The sequence below is a fragment of the Narcine bancroftii genome, chromosome 6 (genome assembly GCF_036971445.1).
Source record: "Narcine bancroftii isolate sNarBan1 chromosome 6, sNarBan1.hap1, whole genome shotgun sequence".
In the NCBI taxonomy this organism is placed as follows: domain Eukaryota; kingdom Metazoa; phylum Chordata; class Chondrichthyes; order Torpediniformes; family Narcinidae; genus Narcine; species Narcine bancroftii.
The window spans coordinates 77,542,421-77,569,399 of NC_091474.1; the positions used below are offsets into that span (position 1 = coordinate 77,542,421).

At 38.3% G+C, this 26,979-nt stretch overlaps 1 protein-coding gene across 4 annotated transcripts in view; it reads right to left on the reverse strand.

The window, feature by feature from the left end:
• Positions 1–4,112: 4,112 nt before the first annotated feature.
• c6h10orf53 (chromosome 6 C10orf53 homolog) overlaps positions 4,113–26,979 on the reverse strand; it is a 28,387-nt gene continuing 5,520 nt past the window's right edge. The window contains exons 2-4 of one of the 4 annotated variants that reach the window (XR_011341006.1): positions 24,766–24,885; positions 18,726–18,904; positions 10,211–10,292 (exon numbers count right to left, since the gene is read on the reverse strand). Coding sequence is in view for 3 of the 4 variants with exons in the window: in XM_069888211.1 (XP_069744312.1) it covers positions 18,178–18,266; positions 24,766–24,885 (209 nt within the window). In the remaining variant the exon portion in view is untranslated. Of the gene's footprint in view, positions 4,282–10,042; positions 10,293–18,075; positions 18,267–18,725; positions 18,905–24,765; positions 24,886–26,979 lie in introns of those variants that run through there. The other 3 variants (XM_069888213.1, XM_069888212.1, XM_069888211.1) reach the window with 3 other exon arrangements.

The following is a 26,979-nucleotide window of genomic DNA, read 5'->3' on the forward strand; positions in this document are numbered from 1 at the left end:
ACCTGCTGACTTCCAATACTTGTGCATGTGCAGCCTTTAAGACAGCTGTTAGGCATAGCATAGTGAAATCCACCAAAACAAAATGGCTGTAAGAGACGAAACCAAAATTAACAGAAACTTAAACAAAAGTCACCATTTATTGGACATAAATCAGTTCAATTACTGAAAATAAAAGTTTTCCAAATCCTAAAAGTTTTACACTTGATGTATTACTCGATTTTCACATTGTAAACATGCAGGAAGTGAAAGTCAAAATAGGCAGAAAATAGAAAATATAATTAGACTTAATTGAGCAGAGGTTTAATTTGTTTCCTCAAATTTATTACATTTAGGACAGCACAGTTAGTGCTGTGGCTTGCACAATGCTGTTACTGCGCCAGCGATAGGGACCAGGGTTTGAATCCCACATTGTCTGTAAGGCGTTTGCATATTCTCCCCGTGCCTGCGTGGGTTTTGCACAGTGGCTTCGGTTTCCTCCCACTGTTCAAAACATACCAGGGTTGTAGGTTAACTGGGCGGCACAGGCTTGTGAGCTGAAATGGCCTGTTACTGAGCTGTATGTTTAAATTAAAAATTTTAAATGTAAATATACATATTGGATGTTTCACAAAAACATTAATCATTTAATGTACATCCAGCTCTATGACAAGTACATCCATCAGTCTTGCAAAAGGATTCCACCCCAAAATGTTGTCAGCCCACTTCTCTTCATCGATGCACACTGACCCGCTGAGTATCTCCAGCTTCTCTCTCTCTTTACTCAAGGTTCCAACATCCCTGGTTCTTGTGTATCAAGTTGGTTTATGAAATCTGGATGTACAGTTGAATCTTGTGTCCAGTATAATCACAACCCAGGCATTCTCAACCACTCTTTTTTTGCTATGGCCCCTGCCCACCCACCTCCCCCCCCCCTCCCATCTCTAAGACTCTGCTCAAAGTTTAAAAAAAAATTTAGACATACAGTAACAAGTGATTTCAGCCCACGAGCCCGTGCTACCCAATTACTCCCAAATGTCCTACAACCTCCAGTACATTTCGAACAGTTGGAGGAAACTGGAGCCTCAGGGGAAAACCCACACAGACACGGAGAACGTACCAACTCCTTACAGACAGCATGAGATTCGAACCCCATTCCCAATCGCTGGCGTTGTAACAACGTTGCGTTAACCGCTACACTAACCGTGCTGCCCTGCCACGGTAACCTTGCTGCCTCTTCCCTGGCTAGCATCCAAATTTAGTTTGTTTCTTCTCTCTCCTACTGACTACACTATAAAAACATTTATTTTACACGAGGTGAAAAGAAAACAAGGCTTTTACTAAAATGTGCTGTACTTTACAGAGAGGGCTATCGGGCCCCTGTTGAGAATGGCTGATGTCACCCATCCAAGGAGAAATTGTGTGCTATCATTTAAGTGTGACACCACTACCATTTCAGTTACAATCCACTTGGTGAATAATAAACACGTTAACCTGCTGCATATAATTAAAAACCTGGTTTAAAACAAACACTTTACATACTAACACCAAAAATGAAAAGGGTGATGACTTGGAGGGGTGGGATGAAAGGATATAATCATATCAAAATAAAATGGTTGCCTAGATCTGGTGCTGCAATAAACATTGACTCAAATAGGAGCTGTTCTAGTTTTGTTGTCCTTAATGTTATATCCCCAGAAGCATTCAACAACCTTGTAATAAAGTTCTAACCATCTGTCATTCTCCATGTATTAAATATACCATGTTGCAATTAAACGGATGAAGATTAAATATTCAAGATCCATATTTTGTTGAATAGAGCCATGAAAGGGAATGGGTAATTTAATGAATAAATCTGTTACCTCTTGCCCTTAATGTGGAAAAAACAATGCATATAGTCAGAGGGAAAGTTGTTCCATGTCCCATTCACCTCAGGGAAAACAAAGCTGTGAACCAGAGTTGGTGTGCTATGAATGATAATACCTTCAGACAGTTTAAAATGCAGATGGCATCATCGTTTGAATTTTAAAATGTAGTCCATCAAAACTAGTTGGAACTTGTAAAGAAAGGACACTTCATGAGACCATAGAAATTGACAATTTGGCTGCATGATTGTGAAGTTCAAAGCTTTATTATCCAATAGATTAGATCTATTAAAATGGGTGGCATGGTTAGCGCAATGCATGATCGATTGGGACGCTGTCTGTAAGGAGTTTCTGCGTTATTCCCTTGTCTGTGTAGGTTTTCCCTGGGGGCTCCAGTTTCCTCCCACCTTATGAAACATTCCGGGGGTGGGGGTGCAATTGGGTTGAAAAGGTCTGTTACTGTGCTGTTATGTTTAAAAAAGTTTAAACTTTCAATTGTGAGATGTTAATTAAGCCATAAATATAAAGTGACACCAAAAGAGTATAAATTATTTAGCTTTTAATGTCTAATACTCAATTCAAAAATAAATTAAGCTAATATTAATATTAAACTTGTTGTTAGAGCCAAACAATGATCTGTAGTTTGTCTTGAAAGTTTGATTCCTTCACAAAAGGGTGCTCAAGAAAACCTTTATATTCTGGATTTCACTGCAGGACTTTTGTGGAGATAGAGTTAGGCCCAGTATCCAATTCTCCCATACAATATTTGCAGTTTGTTTTCCCACAAAGTCCTTCCTCAACTTCATAAGTTATGTTTTCAAGCAAAGTATCAATCAAATTGATGTGTGTTGTTGAAGAGTATGGTTTAACTCCAAATGTATTGGGAAATGTAATTTATATTTTAATATGCCACAAATTGACCATTGTTAAACAGTGATTTACAGTATATGGATTCAGATTACTACTTGTTCTCTGAGTTCCAGCTCCTATTTTGCCCATTTTTCAACTGTCTTATAGTCTCTGTTCTCTGAATTTAAACTTATTTAATTAAACCAATTGATTTTTTTTTCCTTTTAAAAGTTAACTTGTTTGCAGGATAGAGCAATGTAGCAGATGGTGGTCTACAATCTGCTGACATTTGATCTCCGGTTCTGCAAAGTTATTAAAATGATTCCATAAGTCACCCTTACTGTTTCATACATCATATGCAGCAGGACTTGATTACCTTTAGTAATTGCTTAGATATGAGGAAACGTTCACTACTCTGTGAGTGGTTGCTTTATCAATCCTTTTAACAAGGTAGTGCACGTCTCCAGATGCGGTGAAATTGATCTCAGAATTTAGATTGCTATATCACATCACATGAAATTAACTTGGTCTGGAATATTGGATGCTATGACTGAATTCCCAAAGTCTGTATTTCATTCTCCCAACCGTAACATGTCTCAACTTGCTGACCATAAAACCAATCAGTTGTCAGGCTCATGGGTCATCCAAACCCAAGGAGCTTAGCTTGTGACATCTTCAGCTGATTTCAGAGGTTAAACACCTCATCGAATTGTCATGTGTGACTGCACAGTGGCAGCTGAACGGCTTCCAGTTAGTTGTCTCCTCTCACTCTGGACTCAGGAGCAAAAGAGCAGCATTCTTTTTAATTCATCCAGCACATTGACCCATTTGCTTAAATCCTAAATGTCCTCAAAGTAACAATGGAATTGATTAATATAGTGACATGTAGAGCGCAAATGGAAAAAGGGATGAGATTCCCCTCATAGATCATGCGCAAAGGTTCAACGATTTGAAATCAGGTTGATGGATAAGCAGGAAACTCAGGTGCACACACTGAGTTTTACAAGTCAAGGACCTCTTGTTATTTTTCAATGACTGGAAAAGCTTTGGGTCATTCTTTATCCAGTATGTGAAAGGAATAAACTAGAGCCAGAAGGATTTCCATCCACTCCCAGTTTCAACAGTGGAACTTTGTTCAGTTAAACCAGAGGGAATTAATGCGCCTCAACGGCTATTTGACCAGCCAGAGCAATATTTGACTCTGCAGGAGAGGTGAAATTGGAAAATTATCAGATTCAGATTTATTGTCAGAGTACATACATGACATCACATACAATCCTGAGATTCTTTTCCCTGCAGGTGAGGCAGAATTACCCCTTATTGGTACAGATAGTGCAAAATAAAAACTGTACACAATGTACACATGTAATCAAATAAAGAAATGTAAACAGATAACAAAATGTAAGTGAATTGTTCAATACAGAGACATTTTTAAAAAATCAGTAGTCCTTAAATGAGTCCTTGGTTGAATTTGTTGTTGAGGAGTCTGATGGTGGAGGGGGATCAGCTGTTCCTCAACTTGGTGGTGTGAGTCTTGTGGCACCGACACCTCTTTCCTGATGATGTTCATCATCTTAATATGAAGCCAAACCTTTGATTAGAGATACATATGAAAGGAGTTAAAAATACAAGCAGGAATAAGAATGTATCAGCGAATCAGCCTCGTTCATGGGAAAAATCAAGATGTTGACAATAAAACGATAAATCTAACTAAATAAAGGTAGTTAGAATAACCTACTTGGGAAGTTCCCATGTTGTTGGTTCCTTCAGGAACATCCACTATCCTGATGTGATCGTGCTGAGACATTATTTCCAAATCTTCACATCTATTTTCCAACTTTGTCACGTCGCAAATAAGAGTTTTAATTTTCTTTTGCATCAGCCAGATGTCATCGGTAAACCCAGATTGTGAACATTCTATCTCGCCAATTATATCTTTAATTTCTTTCAGTCTGTGGGTGTCTATGGGTGCTCTTTCAGCTGTGAGTTACACTTTTACAGACTGTAGCTCCAATCTGAGGGCAACTTGATCCTCTCTGATATGTGTCCTTATCTATGTTATTTATGATGTCTTTACGAAGGGCAGCCGGCATTTCAAGCTTCAGCACTTTGATGACAATTACAGATCCTTCATGGTAGGACAATGAACTGAGACAGGAGGTCGAGAGTTCAGTCTGCAGGGTAGACCTCTGGGGCAAGTGCATAGTGCCTTGATTTTTGTTGTTGGGCATTTCAATGCTTCATTGCGAACTATAAGTGAATGGTAGAATGCTATCTAGATTGCTGTTAAATTACTGTATATACTCATGTAATAGACAAGTTTTTTTACATTTTTTGGGTTAAATGGGGGGCGTCTTTTACATGGGTCATACTTTTGAGGGAGCTAAAACAATATATACTTTTGTAATATTTGAGTTTTGGGGACTAAATTTTTGACTGCAGTAAGTTCAAGATGTTGGGATCTTGGATGGCCAGGACTGGATGGTAAGTCCGCGTTCATCATGTCAGGAGCTCAGATGGGCGGGCAGCCGGGGCTTAGGAGAGAAAGAATCAGGAGCTCCCATGGGCGGGTGATAAGGGCGAGGATCTGCGGACAGGACATTGGCAGCACGGATGGTAGGCGATCAGGGAAAGTGTCCGCAGTCTTGTTGGGAGCTCCGGTGGGCAGGCAGACAGGGTGAGGGATTGCGGTCAGGGCGTTGGGAGCTCGGAAGGGCAGGCGGATGGGGTCCAGGATAGAATCTGTGGCCGGGGAGTCTGGAGCTCCGTGGGTGAACAGACAGGTCTATGCTCAGGGTGTCAGTCGCTCAGATGGGTGGGCGGTCAGGGTCAAAAACTTGGGGGTTGACTTTTTCATGAATCACACAATTTTCTGGGCTATAAAGGGAAGGGGGGTCAAATATTATATAGGATTGACTATTGCATAAGTAAATACTGTGTACTTTATTAATGCAGTTCACGGGAGCATTGTAACCTGCATCTTACTCCATTAACCTCTCTCTCTAGCGACCCCCTGCTTAGAAGATTCTCACATATTGCAGGTGTAGCAAAAGCAGATCCAGTTTTGTTTGTTAGCTGCGACAGGAGTTCAGAATCAGGTTTATCATCATGAACATGTTTCATGAAATTTGTTGTTCTACAGCAGTAGTATATAGTGCAGGAAAAGGTGCAAAAATTACTATAAATTACAATTTGGTGAATAGAACGTTCAGCTTTATTTTTCTTTCCATCTCCAAACATGCAACAGCTGAATATGGTTTTTAATCAGTTTTAAAGCGCATCCTTTTATGAGAGAGTAGTTATACATGAGGTGCTCACAGATTGCTGGATACTAATTGGTCAAGTGCACCAGTGGATGTGGAGGCTGTGGGAGCGCTGGAGGGGAGTCCGTGGATATGCAGTGACTCTGGGGGTACTTTCTTTGCTCCTCTCTCTCTGACCATAAGGGGTGTCAGGCAATTTAAGCAGACTAAAGACGATTTAGTGTAATATTACACTGTTTTATTATATGACAAAAAAGGAATCTTGATCATGCAAAACAAAGCTTTTCACTGTATCTTGGTACAAATGACAAAAAAAATAATGCGATAAATTCAATGAGAAATAAATCAATCAATAGAACATTTCTTTAGAATCAATTTATGTTCCTTGATGCGTGCTCGAATGCCACAAGTTTGTGTTAACAGAAAATCAAAATGCTACTCATTTTCTTAGAGTTCAGTCCAACCCCATCCACAACACAGGTGTCGCATACACTCCATGTTGGCATTTTTGGTCTTGCAATATTCCAGTAGAGTTTGATAACTTAATTTCAATAGAACATTATTGAGATTGGATAATTATTTACAAATCAAAGCACTGAGAGTATCACTGATGCCAGGGAAAATGTGCTAAGTCCTTTCTGGGTGGGAGGGGGGTGTTTATGACCATCTGCACTGCTTGATCTTTATGGGACATGGAACTTTAAGTCAAGATTAATCTCCAATGTATTCTTTGGTGCATCTGGTCTCATTCTTTCAGTACTTATGGTGAATTAATGCATGCTATTCCCAGCATAACACCAAACTATATTAGGTTGGATGCAGGAACCTACTGAAATGCAATTTATGTTTAGATACTTTTTTTAGTCAAGTCAGGTCAGTTTATTGTCATCTGATTGCACAAGTACAACCCGACGAATCAGCATTCTTGGGTCCTCGATCCAAAACACGCAGACACACAACCAGGCATAACACACATACAGACAAGCAATACATATGTACGACAAGTATTCATAAATAAATAAATCCTGCTTTGTAAAGATGAGAATCTCAGATGGTTAGTGTGAGCAGTTCCTTTGGTCGTTCAGCGTTCCCACTGTCAGTAGGAAGAAGCTGTTGCTCAACCTGGTGGTGCTGGCTTTGATACTCCTGTATCTCATTCCTGTATGTGTGTTATGCCTGGTGTGTGTCTGCGTGTTTTGCATCGAGGACCGGAGAACGCTGTTTCGTCGGGTTGTACTTGTGCAATCAGATGACAATAAATTGACCTGACTTGACTAAAAAAAGTATTGCATTTCAGTAGGTTCCTGCATCCAACCTAATATAGTTTGGTGTTATGCTGGGAATAGCATGCATTAATTCACCATAAGTTCTGAAAGAATGAGAGCAGATGCACCAAAGAATACATTGGAGATTAATCTTGGCTGAAGGTTCAATGTCCCATAAAGATCAAGCAGTGCAGATGGTCATAAACCACCCCCCACCCCCACCACCCAGAAAGGACTTAGCACATTTTCCCTGGCATCAGTGATACTCTCAATGCTTTGATTTGTAAATAATTATCCAACCTCAATAATGTTCTATTGAAATTAAATTATCAAACTCTACTGAAAGATACTGTGTTTGGGGTAGAAGGGGTCCTCAATGATTTTGTGCGCCGTCTTCAAGACAGGGATCCTGGTAGATCATGTTGATGGTGGGGGGGGGGTGGAAAGGAGACTCCAGTGATCCTCTCTGCCACTCTTGTCCTGAGGATTGAGGCCCAATCCATTTCTCTGCAGCAACCACGCCACACTGTGATGCAGAGAATTTGCCAGCTCTGCTGTGGATGTCCATCTCTGATATTAACTCAGATTTTGACTGATCTGACAGCCATTTTCTACAGCTCTGACCTACATGGGCCCCTTGTCTTCTCTCTCTGTAACGCCCTTTAATTTATAAAACAGATAGATGGCCATTAGATTACAGGGAAATCTCCAACATTGGGAGCCAAGGGAATACTCTGACAGGTGACATAATGGGTAGAAGTCTCCTATATCATAAAAATATATGGGAAATTAACTGCTCACTGTCTCAGTAAAACCCTGCAATCACAATATCAATGATATTCCCTTTGTCCTTTCCATCTCTCATCATCTTTTCAACTTAAAATTAAGTTGCTTTCTCTCTTCATGGAAATATTAACTCGGTTCCTCTCTTCATGGATGCTAACTGCCCTGTTGAATGTATCTTGTATTTTCTGATTTTATTCTGGCATGATAGTAAATACCTTTATAACAATGCTTGTCAGGCCTTACACATGCCTGGGCCAATAACACAGTAACTTGGCCACAGTATGACCAGGATCCTAAATGCAGTTCTTACCATGGTTGAGATCAAGTAAGTAAGCAGGCACTGTAATTGTAGTTTGATTTACAATCATGCTGGATAAACTCAGCAGTTCCCACAGAATCCATAAGGCACAAAGATTTCTAACCATCGTTTCAGACCTGAGCCTTTTGTCAAGGTATCCTATCATGGTTGATGTATTATTTAAATTTGTAATGTTTTATTCCCATTTAGAACTCCAGTTAATCATTTTTTGTCACCCAGCGGGCAATGAAAAATACCTTTTTTAATCTTTTTATTAAAAGTTTCAGGTTAATAACACAAAGAGATCAGGATTGCATTAATAACTGTTAACGTATACAAACACAGACACTGGATAACATATGTCAACTGAATGTTCCAACCCCTTAAAAGCCAGACATGAAAAGAATCAAATTTTATCACAAAAATGTCCCCCTAACTAAATAAAAACAAAAAGAGAAAACAAAAGTTGGGCTACCATAACAAAAAATCACCAGTCGCTTTATCAAATAACCTTTCCTGGAGCCAACACATAAATGTCATTGTGATGAAAGCACGTCAGTGCCATTTCTTTCTCAGGAGTTTGCGGAGGTTAAATAGAACATCAGAAACCCTGGCAAATTTCTACAGATGTTTGGTGGAAAGTGCACTGACCAGTTACATAACGTTCTGATATGGAGGCACCAAGGCCTCTCAGCTGAAAGCCCCACAGAAGGCGCTGGGCGCAACCCAGTACATCATAGGCAAAACTGTCTCCGTCATCGAGAACATCTGCCATCGGAGAGCAGCAGCCATCATCAAGGACCCACCCCACCCAGCCCACTCACTGTTCTCACTGCTCCCATCAGGAAAAAGGTCTCGGTGCCGCAAAACTTGCCCCATCAGGTTCAGGACCAGCTGCTCCCCCTCCACCATCAGACTCTTCAACGACAAACTCAATCGGGGACTCATTTAAGGACCGTTCCTTTGCATTATTTATCATTGAATATTTATTTTTCTGTCTTGCACAGTTTGCTTGCACTAACTTCTTGTTTACACTTCTCCCTTTTGGATGTGTATCTTTTCTTGAGTACAGTTGTTTTGCACAACTGGTGAGAAGAAATTCTACCTGGCCCACAGGAAAAAGAATCTCAGGGTTGCACGTGGTGTCATAGCTGTGCTCTGAACTTTATATCCTTTCCCAACTCCAACACAAAATCTCCGATGTGATTATTTTTGTTTGTGAGCTCTAGAGTTTCAACTCCTCTTTATTTTTCTGAAACAAAAGCAAATTTTCTCGCCGAACATGCAGATACTCCTTAATATGGAAAGCCACATGAGGACTGTGATCTCCAGCTAGCACCACTCATGTTCACAGCCTGTCAAAGCCATTTCACATCATTGATAATACCTTCATGTTTTCTTTTCCACACCATCAATCAGATATTATTCCAAATGATGGCTGATGTGCCTTCAGCTGCTTAACCCTAAAAATCCCTCCCCTCAAGCTCTCTGTGTCTTCCTCCTTCTTAAAGATCCTGACTTCTTTGACAAATCTATTTGCCATCCATTTTAATATATTTCTATGTCAATGCATTACTTTCTTTCGATGTCTTACTTCATTAAAACCATTGTTCAAGTTGCAAGATAAATGCTCTTAGCTGCAATGTTCATCCTACTTCATCGGTATGCATTTAACAGCATTTGTTATTGTGCAGGAAGACCAATATTTTATTGGTGAATGGTATAGTGAATATTGGTGAATTTGATCTGCATGAAATAGCTTTATTTAATTCTATTAAAATGGACGAAGAATAAAAGCACACAACTATGAAATTAAGCTCAGCTTCAAGCTGCTGATAACCGCTGGGGCGGAGTCTCTGTCACTTGGCAGAAATGAGATGGGCCTGTGAAACATCGAGTGGTTTTTTTTCTCTCCTTGAGACCAGTCAGTAAGCTGAATTTACAGCTTTCATTGCCTCCTTGCAAAGGGGGTCCAGTTTCCCATCACCTCCTAAAAGCAAAACGTGTGGACTCAATAAATAAATTTCCAAACATTTTCACTCTGATAACCCCTTACATTCCTGCAATAATATGTGAAACTTATTTTCTAAGTGGCAGATTGGATCAAAGCTACATGTAATGAACATTATGGATAACTACAAATCTAAAATGAATTAAATGATACAAATCAATTAAAAAAATGAGGACACCAGTGATCGATTAATCTATTAGGCTACTCTCTCATTGAACCACAGAGGGTCACCTGTACCCTGTCTCCTTCTCTGTCAAACCCCTCAAAAGACCATCAAAAGTCCAAGAAAATAGCAGCAAAGGGAATGTTATGAGTCCTGGGTAGGCAGGACTAACCCACGAGGAGAAAGTGGGTCAATTTGACCAGATTTTTTCAACCTATTTTTGGCTATGGTCCCCTTTGGACTCTGCTCAAAGTTTATGGGGCCCCCTTCCCTGTGAAGCAGTCAAGTTTAGTTGGTTTCTTCTTTACTTCTCTCCTAACGATTACATAACAAGCTTAAAAAAATATTTTGATTTCAGTCTATCCCCTCCCCTCAAATGTGCTAGGGCTCCTGTTGAGAATGGGTGAAATTAGACCTATGTTCATTGACTTTGAAAGAATAAGGGGTTGGGGAGGAGATCTCATTGAAGAGATTCACCTGTATGTTGCTGGGTCTGGAGGGGATGAGACAGAGGGAGAGGTTGGATAGACTGCATCTATTCCCTGAAGCGTAGGAGGCTTATAGAGGTTTATAAAATCATGAGGGGCTTCCTGAACACTTTTGCTGATCAGGAAAATCATCTTAAAATGTTCCTATCGCATACTGTTTTTTAGCTATAACCTATTTTTGTGATTTGCTGACATATTTTAAGTCAAGCATACAAAACTATGAAGTGCAACATGTCATTGAAAATTAATTTTCTGCATTCGCACATGGGCGTCTTCCCTGCTGATCTTGGATCAGTTAGTGACAAACATGGTGAAAGATTTCACCAGGATATTGCAACCATGGAAAAGCAGTATCAGGGCAACTGGAATCCATCAATGTTGGACTCTGACACAAGGGGCATCAGATGCTAAGTACAAACAAAAATCAGTGGCAAAACATTTTTATGTCAGTTGAACCATCGCAATGTATCTGCATCATTATGTGATTAAATATGCTAAATTCAATAAAATTGAATGTAATGTTTCTCCAACATCCTACAATATAGAAATTTTGGAAAAAATTTGTTGTGCAATGTAATTCTGAAACTCAAGGTGAAGGTTTGAGGTCTGAGGAGAGAGAATGCAGAGGGAGTCAAGAGATAGTTTCAGTTTGGAGGTGCCCGTATCTGGTCTGAACTGCCACTTTTGAAGCGGGCATAATTCTGACATTGAAAAGACATTTGGGCAGATTTATGGATAGGAAGGGCTTTGAAGGATAGGGATCAAATGCAAACAAATGAGACAAGATCAGAAAGCCAAAGGTCAGCATGGATGAGTTGGGCTGAAGAGCTTCTTCGTGCTCTATGACCCCCCCTTAACTCTCTCTATGACAGAAATGAAGCCATACTTCCATATTCTTACACATTGTATAAAATTGATCACTCTTTTGTTGCATTCAAATGGGAGGAATTGAGCAGCTGGTAATTCCATATTTATGTGGTTGGATTTGGAATTTTAAAAAGATGTGCTGGTGATTCAGTGATGCAAGTTCAAAGCCCACACAATCTATCATGGAGTTTGAATTCAGTTCATTAAGTAAATATAGAACAAAATGGTGATAAGAAGACACAGAACGTCAAAGTTTTTAGACATTTGCTTTGTTCAGTAACGTCCTTTGAGAAGGAGATCTGCAGTCTGCACCCAATCAGGATGAATTGGGAACCAGGCCACAAAAAACTAACTGGCTTTTAAATGCTCCGTGAAATATCTTTGAAAGAGGCTGAGTCCATGGGCAATTAGAAAAGGGCATTAAATCTGCGGAAGCGAGGTCACAAGGTGTTTTTAAACCAGTTGAGAGGTATTTGATTAGTCAGGGGATCAGAGGTTACGGGGAGAAGGCCAGGGAGTGGGGATGAGTGGGAGGATGGATCAACTCATGATTAGAATGGCAGAGAACACTCGATGGGCTGATTGGCTTACTCCAATATCTCGCGATCTTGAAAATACAGTTTTACCAACATACTGTATCTAAAAATAAAGATAATACCTCAGTAGTTAGGTTTTATTTCTTAGTGCCAAAAAATACTTTGAAATATCAGGAGTAATTGTGATACATGGTCTGAAATAATGACTTAAAATGAACCAATAACTGAAAGGATCCTAGATTTATACAACAATGCCACCCACTGGGAATTATCTCCCAGACTTTGAAATTGGATAAATGGGATAAATTCAGTCTTCCTTCACTAATGAGGGTGACCTCTGGTGTACATCCATGCCCTGTGTCAGCTGGGAGCTGATAAACATTTAGCCAATTGGATTAAGTAATTTGAGTGAAAATCCATGCAGCAGAAATCATCCAGTTACTTCAAGGTTAGATGGCTGACAACAAAAAAAAATATGTGAATGTCTCAGAGAGCAACTCACATCCTCTGAAAGACTCATTTAAGGACTAATTCTGTACATTATTCATTGTTGAATACCATATGGGGGCGTGGCAAGATGGCGTAGAGTAATCTCGACCTCTCTTGCCAGACATTTAAGTACCCATTTTTTAACCCCTTGTTTTCAAGTTTAAACTTTTTAAATTTTAGCTTAAAGTATTAAGGGACTATTATGGCCATTAATGGTAAAAAGATTAAACCTCAAGTGCAGAAGAAGTTACATTTTCAAAGTGCTGAAGATTTGGGGCCTAGACGACTTGATACAGCTTCAGGTTTAATTTCTTCAGTGTCTAAACCTCAAAGACTGCCTGTGGGAGCTGAAAAAAAATGTCTACTACTCACCAAGTGAAGAAGGTGTGTGTTCCCAAGAAGTGGATCCCGATTTGGAAAGCCTTTCGATTTTAATGGAGGGAGCACGCAGGAAGACGACTCTATTGTTGGAAATGCATCAGGAAGCATTTCAACCTGAAGATATCACCTTCCTTCGTGATTTTGTGAAAAAACATCGAGATGCGGGGGGGGGGGGGGGGAGACCAGTGGCAACCCCCTGAGGAAGTCGGGGTGCCGTCGCTGGGAGTCCAGACCCGCAGTAAAACTTCTAAAATGCCTTTTGTTGAGTTGCAGCAGGAGCTGCAGTTACTTGGTTCTGCCACTACGTTAGAGAAAGCAAGGCTGAGCTTTTCTGATTTACAGTGTATGCAATTAAATGCAGTCATTCAACCTCTAATGAATGAGATGGTTCAAATGAATACTAGTATAAGTTCAGAACTGAATACAGTTAAAGCACGTGTGGATGCATCTTATGAAGAATTTAAAAAAAATTTCAGACTGCTTTTTTGGACTGTAAACAACAAGTGGTTTCTAACACAGAAAAAGTGTTGAAGGTTAAAAAATCAGTTATAGAATTGGGAGAATGCGAGAAGGAGTTAGAGAGGAAAATAGACTACTTGGAGAATCAAAGTTGAAGGAATAATGTGAAAATCGTTGGTTTGCCAGAAGGTATAGAAGGACAAGATCCTCTTCGTATTTTTAAAGACTGGATTCCACAAGTATAAGGAGGCTTGGTACTGGAAAGAGCCCATGGAGCTTTAAGAAGAACACCTTTAGCTGGTCAACCACCGAGACCGGTAACAATTCGATGTTTGAATTATTTGGACAGAGAAGCAACACTTCGACTAGCAGTGCAAAATGCGAGACAACGACAAACTCCGTTATTAATTCAGAATAGCAGAGTTTTTTTAAATCCTGATTTGAGTCAAGCGGTCATTAAAGTCGACGTCGATTTAATCCAGTTAAAGAAGTTTTGTGGCGTAAAGTTTATAAGTCTACTTTTCGCTACCCGGCAGTGTTGAAGGTGTTTTATGGAGAATATCAATTTCGGTTTTTTTGAGAATGATCGTGATGCAATGATTTTTGCTGATTCATTGCCAGATATAAGAGGACAAAGATGTAGTCCACCATTGTCTCCTCAAGAAAAATCTGGTTGTTCTGGAAACGGAAGAAATGGCAGAAATGGGAAAAACGGGAATGGAAAGAGTCCAACTTCTACTGAAATGGGATCTTCGAGATTGGAATCTCTTGGATGAAAAGAAGAATTTTCTTTTTCTTACTTTATTTTTTTTGTTATTATGATATTTTGATGTAATTCATTGTTTGGCTGGGGAGGAAAAGATTTGCTTTAAGTTCCCATCAGCTACTGGTAGGTGACCCACACCCAATTTTTGTTTAGGGATTACTACCTTTCGGTAGTGTTTTTGGGGGGGAGGGATTTTCTTTTTATTCTTTATTTTTTTTTATTTTCATTTTAGTTAGCTTTTAATTTGTGATTTTTTTTTCTCCTACTGGAGGGCCTATATACATTGATTTGAGTTTTCTTACTAAGGAAGAAAAGGCAGGATGTATTCTTAAATTGAATTGTAAGATTTTTAGAGAATTTTGGACTTTACTTAATATTTATGCCCCAAATGCAGATGATAAAATATTTATTTCAGATGCATTTTTATGTTTGGGTCAGGCTAATGATAATACTTTAGTTGGTGGTGATTTTAATTGTGTTTTGGAACCTTTATTAGATAAATCTCCAAAGAAAGTTAAGAAATCTAAGATGGCAGTTCAGGTTCAAGCGTTGATGAAAGATCTTAATTTAGTAGATATTTGGAGGTGTCTTAATCTGACAGAAAAAGATTTCTCCTTTTATTCATCTAGACATGAATGGTTTTCAAGGATTGACTTCTTTTTAGTATCAGCTCATTTACAAGGGAAAATACAACAAGTGGAATATAAAAGTAGGGTGATTTCAGATAATTCTTTGTTATATTTTACATATGACACTTCTGAGAAAACTCAAGTGGCCTATGTTGTTAAAAAATATGGAATTTATTGATTTTTTGAAAAAACAAATTAAATTTTTTTTTAAGGAAAATTCTAATTCTGTTCAAAGTAAGTTTGTATTATGGGATGCTACGAAAGCCTATTTGAGAGGACAAATAATTAGTTATACTTCTAAAATAAAAAAAGAATCGATTAAATCAGAGTCTTGAATTAGAGAAACAGATTGATGAGTTAGAAAAGGAATTTCAGAAAGATGCTACAAAAGATCAGAAAATAGAATTATCGAGGTTGAAATTGGAATATAATACTTTGCAATCTTATCAATTTGAATGTGTGATTAATAGGACTAAACAACGGTATTATGAATGGGGAGAGAAAGCACATAAGATATTGGCGTGGCAATTAAAGAAAGAACAGATTTCGAGGACTATTAATGCTTTTGGACAAATTCTCTTATTACATAAACCTTGTGAGATTAATGATGAATTTAGTTCATTTTATAAAAAGTTATATACATCTGAAGGAAAAAAAGAAACTGATCGATTGATCTTTTTTTTATCACAGTTGAATTTACCGATATTAGGGGATGCAGATATACAGGAGTTAGAAGAACCATTTATTGATTCAGAAATTAAAATGGCTATGATGGAAATGCCGAACGGTAAATTGCCTGGTGATGATGGATTTTTGGTTGAATTTTATAAAATTTTTAATGATGATTTATCTACAGTGTTTGGGGATGTATTACGTCAAGTTGGAGAACATCATGAATTACCTGTGCTTTAATTACAGTAATCCCAAAAAAAGATAGAGTTCCTTTGAAAGTATCTTCATATAGACCAATTTCATTGTTAAATGTAGATTATAAAATAATAGCTCAAATATTAGCGAATAGATTGGCTAAATTTTTACCTAAGTTGATTCATAAAGATCAAACAGGTTTTATAAAGAATAGATATGCTTCAGATAATATTTTGCACATGATTAGTTTGATTAATAGATTTCAACAATCTTCAGATCACCTGATGGTGATATCTTTAGATGCACAAAAAGCATTTGATAGAGTTGAATGGAATTTTTTGTTTAAAGTTTTGGAGAAATTTAAGTTTGGTCCTTTCTTTATTGGTTGGATTAGGGGTCTATATAGTAAACCGGAAGCTAGAGTATTGACGAATGGTTTGATTTTGGAACCTTTTAAATTGACCCGATCAACTCGTCAAGGTTGTCCTTTATCACCAGCTTTGTTTGAGTTAGTGATTGAACCTTTAGCACAGCTGATAAGACAAAATACACAGATACAAGGTATGAAAGATTTAGACAAGGAGTATAAAATTTATTTGCTAATGATGTATTGGTGTATTTAATAAACCCAGCTCAGGCACTTTTGCACTTGAAGGAGTGTTTAATACAATGTGGATGTCTTTCTGGATATAAAGTTAATTGGGAAAAAAGTGAAATATTACCGGTAAGTGAAGGAGATTATTCAGTTAAATTAAATTATGTTCTGTTAATAAAAAAAATTAAAACGGATTTGATTAAATGGAAATATTTACCTATTAATTTATTGGGTAGGATAAATACAATTAAGATGAATATTTTTCCGCATATCCAATATTTGTTTCAATCTATTCCATATTTACTAGATAATTTTTTTTCGAGATTTGAATAAAATGGTTAGGGAGTTTTTATGGAGAGGTAAATTTTCAAGAGTAGCTTTGAATAAATTAACTTGGAAATATGAGTTAGGGGGACTACGTTTACCACATTATCAAAATTATTATGAAGCAGCCCAACTTAAATTTATTAGTTCATTGATGGATTTGGTACAGCCTCCTAGTTGGGCCAAAATTGAGATGGCAAATATTTCTGAATTTGAAATAGATCAATTTTTGTTTAGATGGAATATTAATTTGTTACAGCAGTATAATGTGCCTATACTAAAACATCTAATGAAGTTATGGATAAAGAAAAATAAAATGATAGGCTCTAGGGGTGAATTATCGGCTTTGACTCTGTTGTATAATAATCAACTTATTTCTTTTTCAATACATAATCGAAGTTTATTGCAGTGGAGATTTAAATGTGTGAAAAATTTGGGAGATTGTTTTAAAGAGGGTAAATTTTTATCTTTTAATCAGATGAGGGACAGTTTTGGTATTAATAAGAACTCTTTGTTTCTCTATTATCAAATTCGATGTTTGGTAAAATATATGTTTGGTAGAGATATGATTTTACCTGAAATGACTAAATTTGAGACTTTTCTTCTGAAGGTACCAGAGAAGGGTTATATTTCATCTATGTATCAAATATTACAGGATGGTATGGATAAAAAGGGTTGGGATAGATCTAAAATTTAATGGGAAGTGGATATTTTATTTTTTACGAGGATGATTGGTTAGATATCTGTTATGATAGTGTAACTAGACTGATAAATGCACATTATGCAATGATTAACTATAATTTTTTACATCAATTATACTTAACACCTGAAAAATTAAAAAAGTATGGTTTTCATGAATCAGATTTGTGTTTTAGATGTGGTAATTCAGTTGGAACTTTTTTCATGCTGTTTGGTCATGTATACAATCTTTTTGGAAGAAAATTCAATTGTTTTTAGAATATCTGTATAAGATTAAAATACTTTTAGATCCGACAGTATTTTTATTGGGTAGTTTGCAACCTCTGAAAGGTTTGGGATTAGATAAGTTTCAGCTTGTTTTTGTATATTTAGCTTTATCTGTAGCGAAAAAATGTATTGCTAGTACGTGGAAAGATACAAATATGATTGATATTAATAGATGGCATAATGAGATGAAATATTGTTTAATAATGGAAAAAATTACATATGTTTCACGTGATAATTATAGTTTTTTTTATTAATAAGTGGTTGTTATATTCAGAATATTTACATTTCAATTTACATTGAAAATTAATATGTAATATGTATATTTAATTTTTCTTTAATATTTTTTCCTTTTTCTTTCTTTATGGCTCTCCTTCGGAGAGTTGGCTGAAGAGGGGCGGGGGTTCTTTTCTTTACTTTTTTCTTCTATATATAAAAAATAACGTTCATATTTATGGTTAATTGTTGTATATGTTATGTACTATTTGTTTTTTGAACAAATAAAGTTTTAAAAAAATTATTGAATACCGTATATACTTGTGTACAGTAATCATTGATACCAATTAATAATAAACACCCCCCCCCCCCACCCTTTATAGCCCTAAAATCTTGTGTTTTCATATGACTCGTGTATAAGTTGACCTCATCCTTTTTTTGGCCCCAACCGCCTGCTCATCAGAGCTCCTGGCTCCCCGTCCACCCATCTGAGCTCTAATACCCCAACCATGGATCCTTGCCCCAGCCGCCTACCCACAGGATCTCCAAACACCCCATCTGCAGTCCCTCACTCCAGCTGGCTACCCATCCAAGTTCCCAATGTCCCAGACATGGAGTCACCACCTGGCCATCCGAGCTCCTGACGTCCTGACCGATGCAGGGACTTACCACAGTCAGAGGTTTGACGGGTGTAAAAGTCGGCTCTCAAATTTGACCCGAAAAATTGGTCCAAAGAACTTGACGATTACGAGTGTTTATTTTCTGTACTGTACAGTCAGTTTTACAATTTTTCTTTGTTTATATTTCTCTCTTTTGTACATGTATTTTATCTTGAGTATTTGTTTGCACTACCAATAAGCAGAAAAAGAATCTCAGGGTTGTACATGATGTCATTTTTGACAATAAATTTGAACTTTTTCAATCTTTGGAGGCAATTTCATCATAAAAGTTACTGGCAATATTTTGGGTGAGTGAAATATAGTTTGCCAGTGAAAAGAGTACTTAGACTTTTTAACATTATGTATGCCATTGATGAACAGGAGAGAGGATCTAACCTCTTATGTAGGGCCTGCGTCAAAGAGACATAAACCGTGAGGTCATCCTCATACCTTGTGGCACAAGTTCAAAAGAAAGGGAATGAGATCAAGCGCTATCTTTCTGGTATCTGAAGTATACTCTGAGTGTTTGATCAAACAAGGGCCCTGGTTTGGTTGTTACCGTTCCAAAAAACTTGGGCACAGCACACAAACCATCAAGGGCACAAGAAAAGAGGAGCAGACAAGTAGTCACCAGGCCCCTCAAACCTGCCATGCCATTCAATGCCTCTTCCACCATAGCCCTCAATTCCTTGAGTTTTCAAAAAATATTTTGATTTCTTCTTTAGGGACCTGCAGTGATCCAGCCTCCAGGGCTCTCCATGGTAGAGAAAGGCAAAGATTGATCCCCCCTGTCAGTTGAAATTCCTACACACCTCTCATCTTAGAACTATGTCCTCTCATGGAAGCATCTCAATGTTGTCCCTATATGTTGCAAAAAGATCAGCCCCACCCCTCCCCCTCATGATTCACCTCCACACTAAAGAAATTGGATCAAATTCTTCAGTCACTCTTTACAGATCAATCCTCAGATCCCAGGAATCAGCCCGGTGAACCTCCTTGGGACTACATTCAATGCTTTCAAAAATAAAGAATCCAAAACTACGTGTAGCCCTCAAAGTGTGGCCTCATCAACATCCCATACAATTGTAATAATACCTCTCTATTGCTAAACTCCTCCAAATGCCAATTCCCATGAAATAAAGGCCAATGTGCCAATCGCCTTCCTAACTCTATACAGGGAGTACCCAGGTTACGAACGTCCAACTTATGGACCACCCATATTTACAAACAAATTGTTCCCCAATTCACGCATGTACATAATGTTACCTCACGAATATCCCTTCTGTTATGCATTAATGGAACGAGAGAAATTTTTAACTTTTAAACATGATTTTTTAAAATTGTTTTCTATCTAAACTGTTTTAAGACTGTTTCTTTAATTTTTTTTACAGTACTAAGACAAACATTTGACTAAACTGTCTCTTAATAAGAACTGCATATACCTGTTCCAACTTATCTACCAATTTGACAAAGATAGACGTAGGATGGATCTCGTTCATAACCCGGGGACACCCGTATAAACGTTCCAGGTAACTCTTTGCATTTCATGCATAAGAATGTCTACACACCTTTTGCATATCACTCATATGCAATCTTTCCCTTCTTAAAAAAGAGTCTGCTTTTTGATTCTTCCTCATGAAATGATTGATCTCACACTCTCCCATTTCAAACTCAATTTGACAGGTTTTTGTCTGCTCACTCAATTTTCCAATACACTCTGACAGGGTCCAAACCGTCATCTTTCAAACATAACCTCACACCTATTTTGGAGTCATCAGTAAATTGGGGTTCCTTACTCTCTGCCTCATCCTCCAGGCCAAAACCAAGGAACTGATTGTGGACTTCTTGAAGGGAAAACCAGAGGTGAATGTCCAGTGATCATTGGGGGATCAGAGGTGGAGAGAGTGAGCAAATTTAAGTTCTTGGGAGTCACTATCTCAGAGAATGTTTCCTGTATCCAACACACTAATGGCATCATGAAGAAAGCACGTCAGCTCCTCTACTTCCTCAGGAGTTTGCGGAGATTTAGTATGACATCAGAAACCCTGGCAAATTTCTTCAGAGGTGTTGTGGAGAGTGTGCTGACCAGCTCCATCACAGTCTGGTATGGGACACCAATACCCCTGAGCATAAAGCTCAGGAAAAGGTAGTGGACACAGCCCAGGACATCACGGGTAAAACCCACCCCACTATCGAGAACATCTACAGGGAACGCTGCTGTCAGAAAGCAGCAGCAATCATCGAGGATCCACACCACCCACCACACGCTCTGTTCTCTCTGCTACCATCAGGAAAGAAGTATAGGTGTCACAAGACTTGCACCACCAGGTTCAGGAACAGCTGCTACCCCTCCACCATCAGACTCCCCAACAACAAACTCAATCAAGAGCTCATTTAAGGACTCGTACTTTGCACTTTATTGTTTTTTCCTCTCTGTATTTCACAGTTGTCTTGTTTACATTCCTTTGTTTGTTTACATGTGTATGTTGTGTGCAGTTATGTCCTGCCTCGCCTGCAGGAAAAATAATCTCAGGGTTGTACGTGATGTCATGTACATATTCTGACAATAAATTTGTGTAATATAAATAATGGGCCACCAACTTCACTATTTCCACCTGATAGATCTTAAGCTGAATTTCTGTCTTCTGTGTGATAACTAGTCTTCATTCCAGCAGCCGTCCCTATATATAACCATATAACAATTACAGTACAGAAACAGGCCACTGTACACTTTTTCCCACCTAACCTCACTGACCTACACTCAACCTGTAACCCTCCATGTTGACTGTTCCTAATCAAACCCTGCTTATCCAGACCAAAGAAGGAAGAAAGGAAGAGATGTCAGGTTTTTTTGTAAATGCTCCAAATAAATAACTCTCAGATTTATACCCATATTAAGACTCATTTTTTCCCCCTATACAAGGGAAGATATTCAATAACAGATGCTCCTGTTAGTCCCACGAGGAGACACCAGAGTAGATATAGCAGATGGGAGAGACCAGATTCATCAAAATTCAAATTATCCGGTGAACCGATGACTGTGAATCTCTTTAATCTTTTTCTCAAACATATTTACCGCCCCAAACATTGTTAGAGCATTGCATCGTCAAAAAAAAAACAATCAGTCTTTCCATAGTCAGCCAGTGTTTCATTAGAGGGCTGCGGATTCGATTGTTACATCAAGATCGAGAGGCAGTAAGATCCTCGGAGAGGATTAGCATGCACAATTATAAACCTAGTTTGGGAATCTAATAAAACATCTTTGGCATTGGTTGGAATCTGGGGTGTCAAGTTGTTCAAATTGTTGCTCTAAATGTAATCACTCCTTCAAAGACAAAGCACTATGTTTCATCATTCTGAATCATGGACCAATAGGTATAATATGTAAGGGACAAAATAAAATAACCCATTTGGGCGACATGGTTAGTTAGCACAATGCTGTTACAGCGCCAGCAACCAGGGTTCCAATCCCATACTCGCTGTAAGGAGTGTGCATGTTCTCTCCATGTCTGCGTGGGTTTTCCCCGGGGCTCCAGATTCCTCCCACCCTTCAAACTGTACCAGGTTGTCAGTCAATTGGGTGGCATGGGGTCATGGGCTGAAAGGGCCCTATTACTGTGCTGTATGTGTGAATGTATAAGAATATAATTTAAAAAAATGCATGGTTAGACTGCATAACAGCAAAAAGTGGTGTGATTGTTTAAATTGAACATCACTTTAGAAAGTTTAAACTCATTAAATGCTATTTCGGCAGAGAAATGGAAAGAGGAATAAAGATTAAACTGATTCATTTTCCAGAGTTGGCCAACACTTCCAAGGACGGCATTCATTGCCAATCCCATCTTGCCCATGAAATGCCGGTGGTGAGTTGCCATCTTGAACCACACAATCCCTTTGATGAAGGATCCCCCCACTGTGCTGTACGGGACTTCGAGCAGAACCTGTGGTGATGCTGCTTTCGTCCACTTGCTGTCCTTGTCCTTGTTGGTGGTAGAGACTGGGTGTGGAAAGTGCTGTTGGAGTGGTCTCCGTAAATAAATGCCACTAAGGTTATATACAGAAGGTACGTTGGCAATCACAGTGTGGAGTGAACAAATGCCTAGAGTGGTGGAAGGGATGTCCATGGACTTGACCGCTTTTTCAAGAATGGCTCAGGCTTTTTGAGAGAAATTACACTGGACAACGAAGATTTTTCTTCCTGAACCCTTTTGGGTGTATTTGATGGATTTTGGGCAGATAAACAGGAAATTCTCCTTAAGATTTTCCTAAGACGTAACGTTTTTAGATGTAATCTATTTTTGTGATTTCCTGTCATATTTTAAGTCTACTTCAAGCAAACAAAACCATGATGAGCAATATGTAAATGAAAATTCATTCTCTGCAGCACTTGAACTTCTTCCCTGCTGATCTTTGTGCAGTCAGTAATGAAAACAGTGAAAGGTTTCACCAGGACATCGTGACCATGAAAAAGCAGTATCAGGGCAACTGAAATCCATCAATGCTGGCCAACCATTGTTGGGCACTGACATGAGAGGCATCAGATGCTAAGTACAAATGAAAATCAGCGTCAAAACATTTTTAGCACCATGATGCGATTAAACTTGGTAAATTCAATAAAAATTCATTTAATGTTTCTCCAACTTCCTATGTGATACAGCAAATCTGAAATTATCTTTGTGTTCAGCTTGAACTTGTTGATCTTAATCCCCATGATTGTTTCAGGAAGCAAACCTTTTGAAAAAAATTGTTGTCCGGTGTTATTGCCACATTCTATCACTATTGATGACATCTTCATACACTTCCTAATGATTGAGCTGTGATTAACCAAATAGATTGGTCCTGTATTTTCTGAATAAGACATACCTTTGAAATTTTCCCCACTGTCTGTATTGTAACTGGTCTGGAACAGCTTGGTTAGATCAGAGCTAATTATCTGATCCCCTTTCCAGCATCCTGCACTCTCAAAGATCAGATTTATTGTGAGAGTACATACATGACATCACATACAACCCTGAAATTCTTTTCTCATTAGGACGAGGCAGAATTACCACTTATTGGTCGTGCAAAAAAACTGTCTGCTCTCAAGAAAAGATAGGTATAGAAAAGAGAGAAAGGAGGAAAGTTTAGAGGAGACATCAGGGGTAGGTTTTTTGCACAGAGTTGTGGGTGCCTGGAATGCATTGCTAGGGGTGGTGATGGAGGCTGGAACATTTGGAGCATTTAAGAGACTCTTAGACAGACATGGAGATGGATGAAAAATAAAGGCTTACGAGGTAGGAAGAACTTAGTTTTTTAGATTTTGGTAGGTATAGGTCAACAGAACATGGAGGGCTGAAGGCCTTTTACCCTACTGTAATGTTCTATGTTCTAAATGTAAACAAAGGAAGAAATGTGAACAAACTGATAGATAGAGAAAAAAAGTCAATAATAATAATGTGCAAAGTAAGAGCCCTTAAATGAGTCTCTGATTGAGTTTGTTTCAGATTGATTTCCTTGTATCATATGAAGTGAAGTCAGATTGGCCTCTGGGACTCTTCGAGGATGCAGACCAGCATTATTCAGTGGCCTATAATTTGCGGTATCTCAGCACTTAATATTGCTCATCTCCTCCCTCTCCCCCATTGTTGTGAACTACCAGGGTTGTTGTCTGAAGAGGGCACGCTAAATCATTGAGGACCCTTACCAGCTTGCACACAGCATCTTTCAGCTGCTCCTATTGGGTAAGAAATACAGGAGTATCAGAGCCAGCGCCACCAGGCTGAGGAACAGCTTCTTCCCACGGGCAGTGAGTTTACAATAACCATCCGAGACTCATATATTTGAAACAATATTTACTTATTTATTTGTGTGTATGAATACTTGTCCTGCATCTGTATTGTTTGGCTGTATGCATTTTATGTCTGCTTGTGTGTCTGCATGTTTTGCACTGAGAACCAGAGAACGCTGTTTTGTTGGCTTGTACTTGTGCAATCAGATGACCATAAACTTGACATGGAAAATGTCATGACTATATTTGTGTTGGCACCAGAATAATTTCTAGAATTGCTTACCAAAATCAAGTTCTGTTATGTTACATGTGAAGACAATCACTCCATTCACCACAAGTTCTACGATGTTCCAGTCGAGAGATTGCTCTAGGACACAATGGTGACCATCAGCTCCAAGCATTGCTTCAAAAGAAGATTGTTCCAGTTATTTATTGAACTTATCTGTCTCCTAAAATTTGTCAGTCAGTAAACCCTCATCATCATTGCAATGTATCTGTATTAATATTTAGGCTAATATTAAACTATGTTTCTTATAAATATGTCAGGTTATTTGTGGGTTGGTTACAGGGTTATGCACACAAGTCACTGTAAGATACTGAAGACCTTTGTACTCAGAGAAGAGAGTTCATTCTTGAAGTCGCAGCATCTAGAAAGACAGAGCTAATGGATCTGGTGGGTCTTAATTATTCAAGAACAATGGAGTTTTTGTCTTATTAAAAACAGAAATATCTAAGTACTTAATAAGAACTACTGAAGGAAACCATCTGTTTTTAAACCAAACTACTTAAGCCTCTTGAACAGAGATGAGGTTGGTATGAATATGAAGTGGTTTGGAAAAAGCCACGAAGTTTCTCAGAAAAGAAACTGATAGTCATGTGGTTTCCAAGAATTGGAAGTGACCTCATTGATGATGTAACTGGCACATGATTTGAAGAAATATATTATCGAATTCAGACATTCTTGGATCAGTTTTCAGAAGTCCAAACCCTGTGACACATGCAGGAGTTGGAACCTTGTGGAAGATCCGGGTTGGATTACAGTAGCCAGAATAGGTGCTGCTCTAAGAAAAGGGGGACACAGAATAAGTAGATTTCAAAAGAGAAGCTACTTCTAACTGTCTCTTCAAGGTAAAGAGGACAGTCTTATCGTTTGGAAAAGTCTTAATTCAAAAGAAGATTCGATCCTGGGAAGACAGGATTTGTATTGCATTTTCACAGGAGGTACATTGGTGGCTCAGAAGATGGTCACTTCTGCTTGAAGAATATATCTCAAGGACAACTCATCGAAAGAATTGTGAGTTTGAAGGGGCCTGAGAGATGATGTTTAAAAGTGCTTTATAATTATTTCTGAACTGAAAATTTAAGACCTTCAAGCAAGACTAAAATTGAATTTTCAGAGTGGGACCTCATTACAAACACACATTTACATTTGCACATAGTAGGGTTAAATTTAGAGTTAGGTTTAGAGATAAGTAAGAAATGTTATGTCATTAATAGTTTAATAAAAACTATTAGTTTGAATTTGCCATTGTTTGCCATTAGTTAGTGCTAACAAAACCCTTTAGTCCCAAACAAAATTTAAAAGGGTTGTTAGTTCGTAATATCATCAACAACTTTAATGCCTTTAAACTGATTAATTCAAGAAAATCTTTATTACATAATACTGACTGTTCCTCTCTGCTGAAGTGAATAAGGTTTCTGAATCTCTGCCCAATGTAATCTGGCATGAATTTAAAATTTAAAATTAGATTTTAGATTTTTAAATGTTAAATTTAAATTTTAAATTTTGAATGTAAACTTAAATTTAGACATAAAGCATGGTAACAGACCCTTTCAACCCATGCCTCCCAATTGGCATACAACAACCAGTGAATTTTGAAGAGTGGGATGAAAACAGAGCCCCCAGGGAAAACCCACACAGGCACAGGGAGAACTTACAAACTCCTTGCAGACAGTATTGGATTCAACCCCCATCCCAGTCGCTGGCAGTAAAACACCATTGAAAACGTACCTGGGCGTAGGTTAATGGGGTGTGATTTGTGTGGCACGGACCTATAGAGCTGAATTGGGCTGTTACAATCTTGTATGTCAAATTTTTAAAAAACTCCTAGTCATCGATTCCCAACTAGCGGACCATGGCCCACTGGTGAGCGAGAGCGTGTTTCAGTGTGGGCCACGGAGACTTCCCAACCCATGAAGTCATGACTCAGTCCTCCCAGGTGACCTTGGGTGGGGTGGCGAGCAATCTGCCACTGTGGTCAGTGAGGTTATCTGGCTGTCTCTCAATAAAAGTGACAGTGCTCAGCACTCAGTCACAGTTCCAATCAGACCTCCACAGAAAACAGATTCAGAAGTATGTATATTCTGTCTTCTTACTGTTTCACCAGTCAAGATTCGAGAGGTAAGACACATGATATATATATCTCCTCTAAAATTGGATATAAATTATTTTTGCATAAGTTTTCAATGAAAATTTACTTTACACGGGATTGAATGA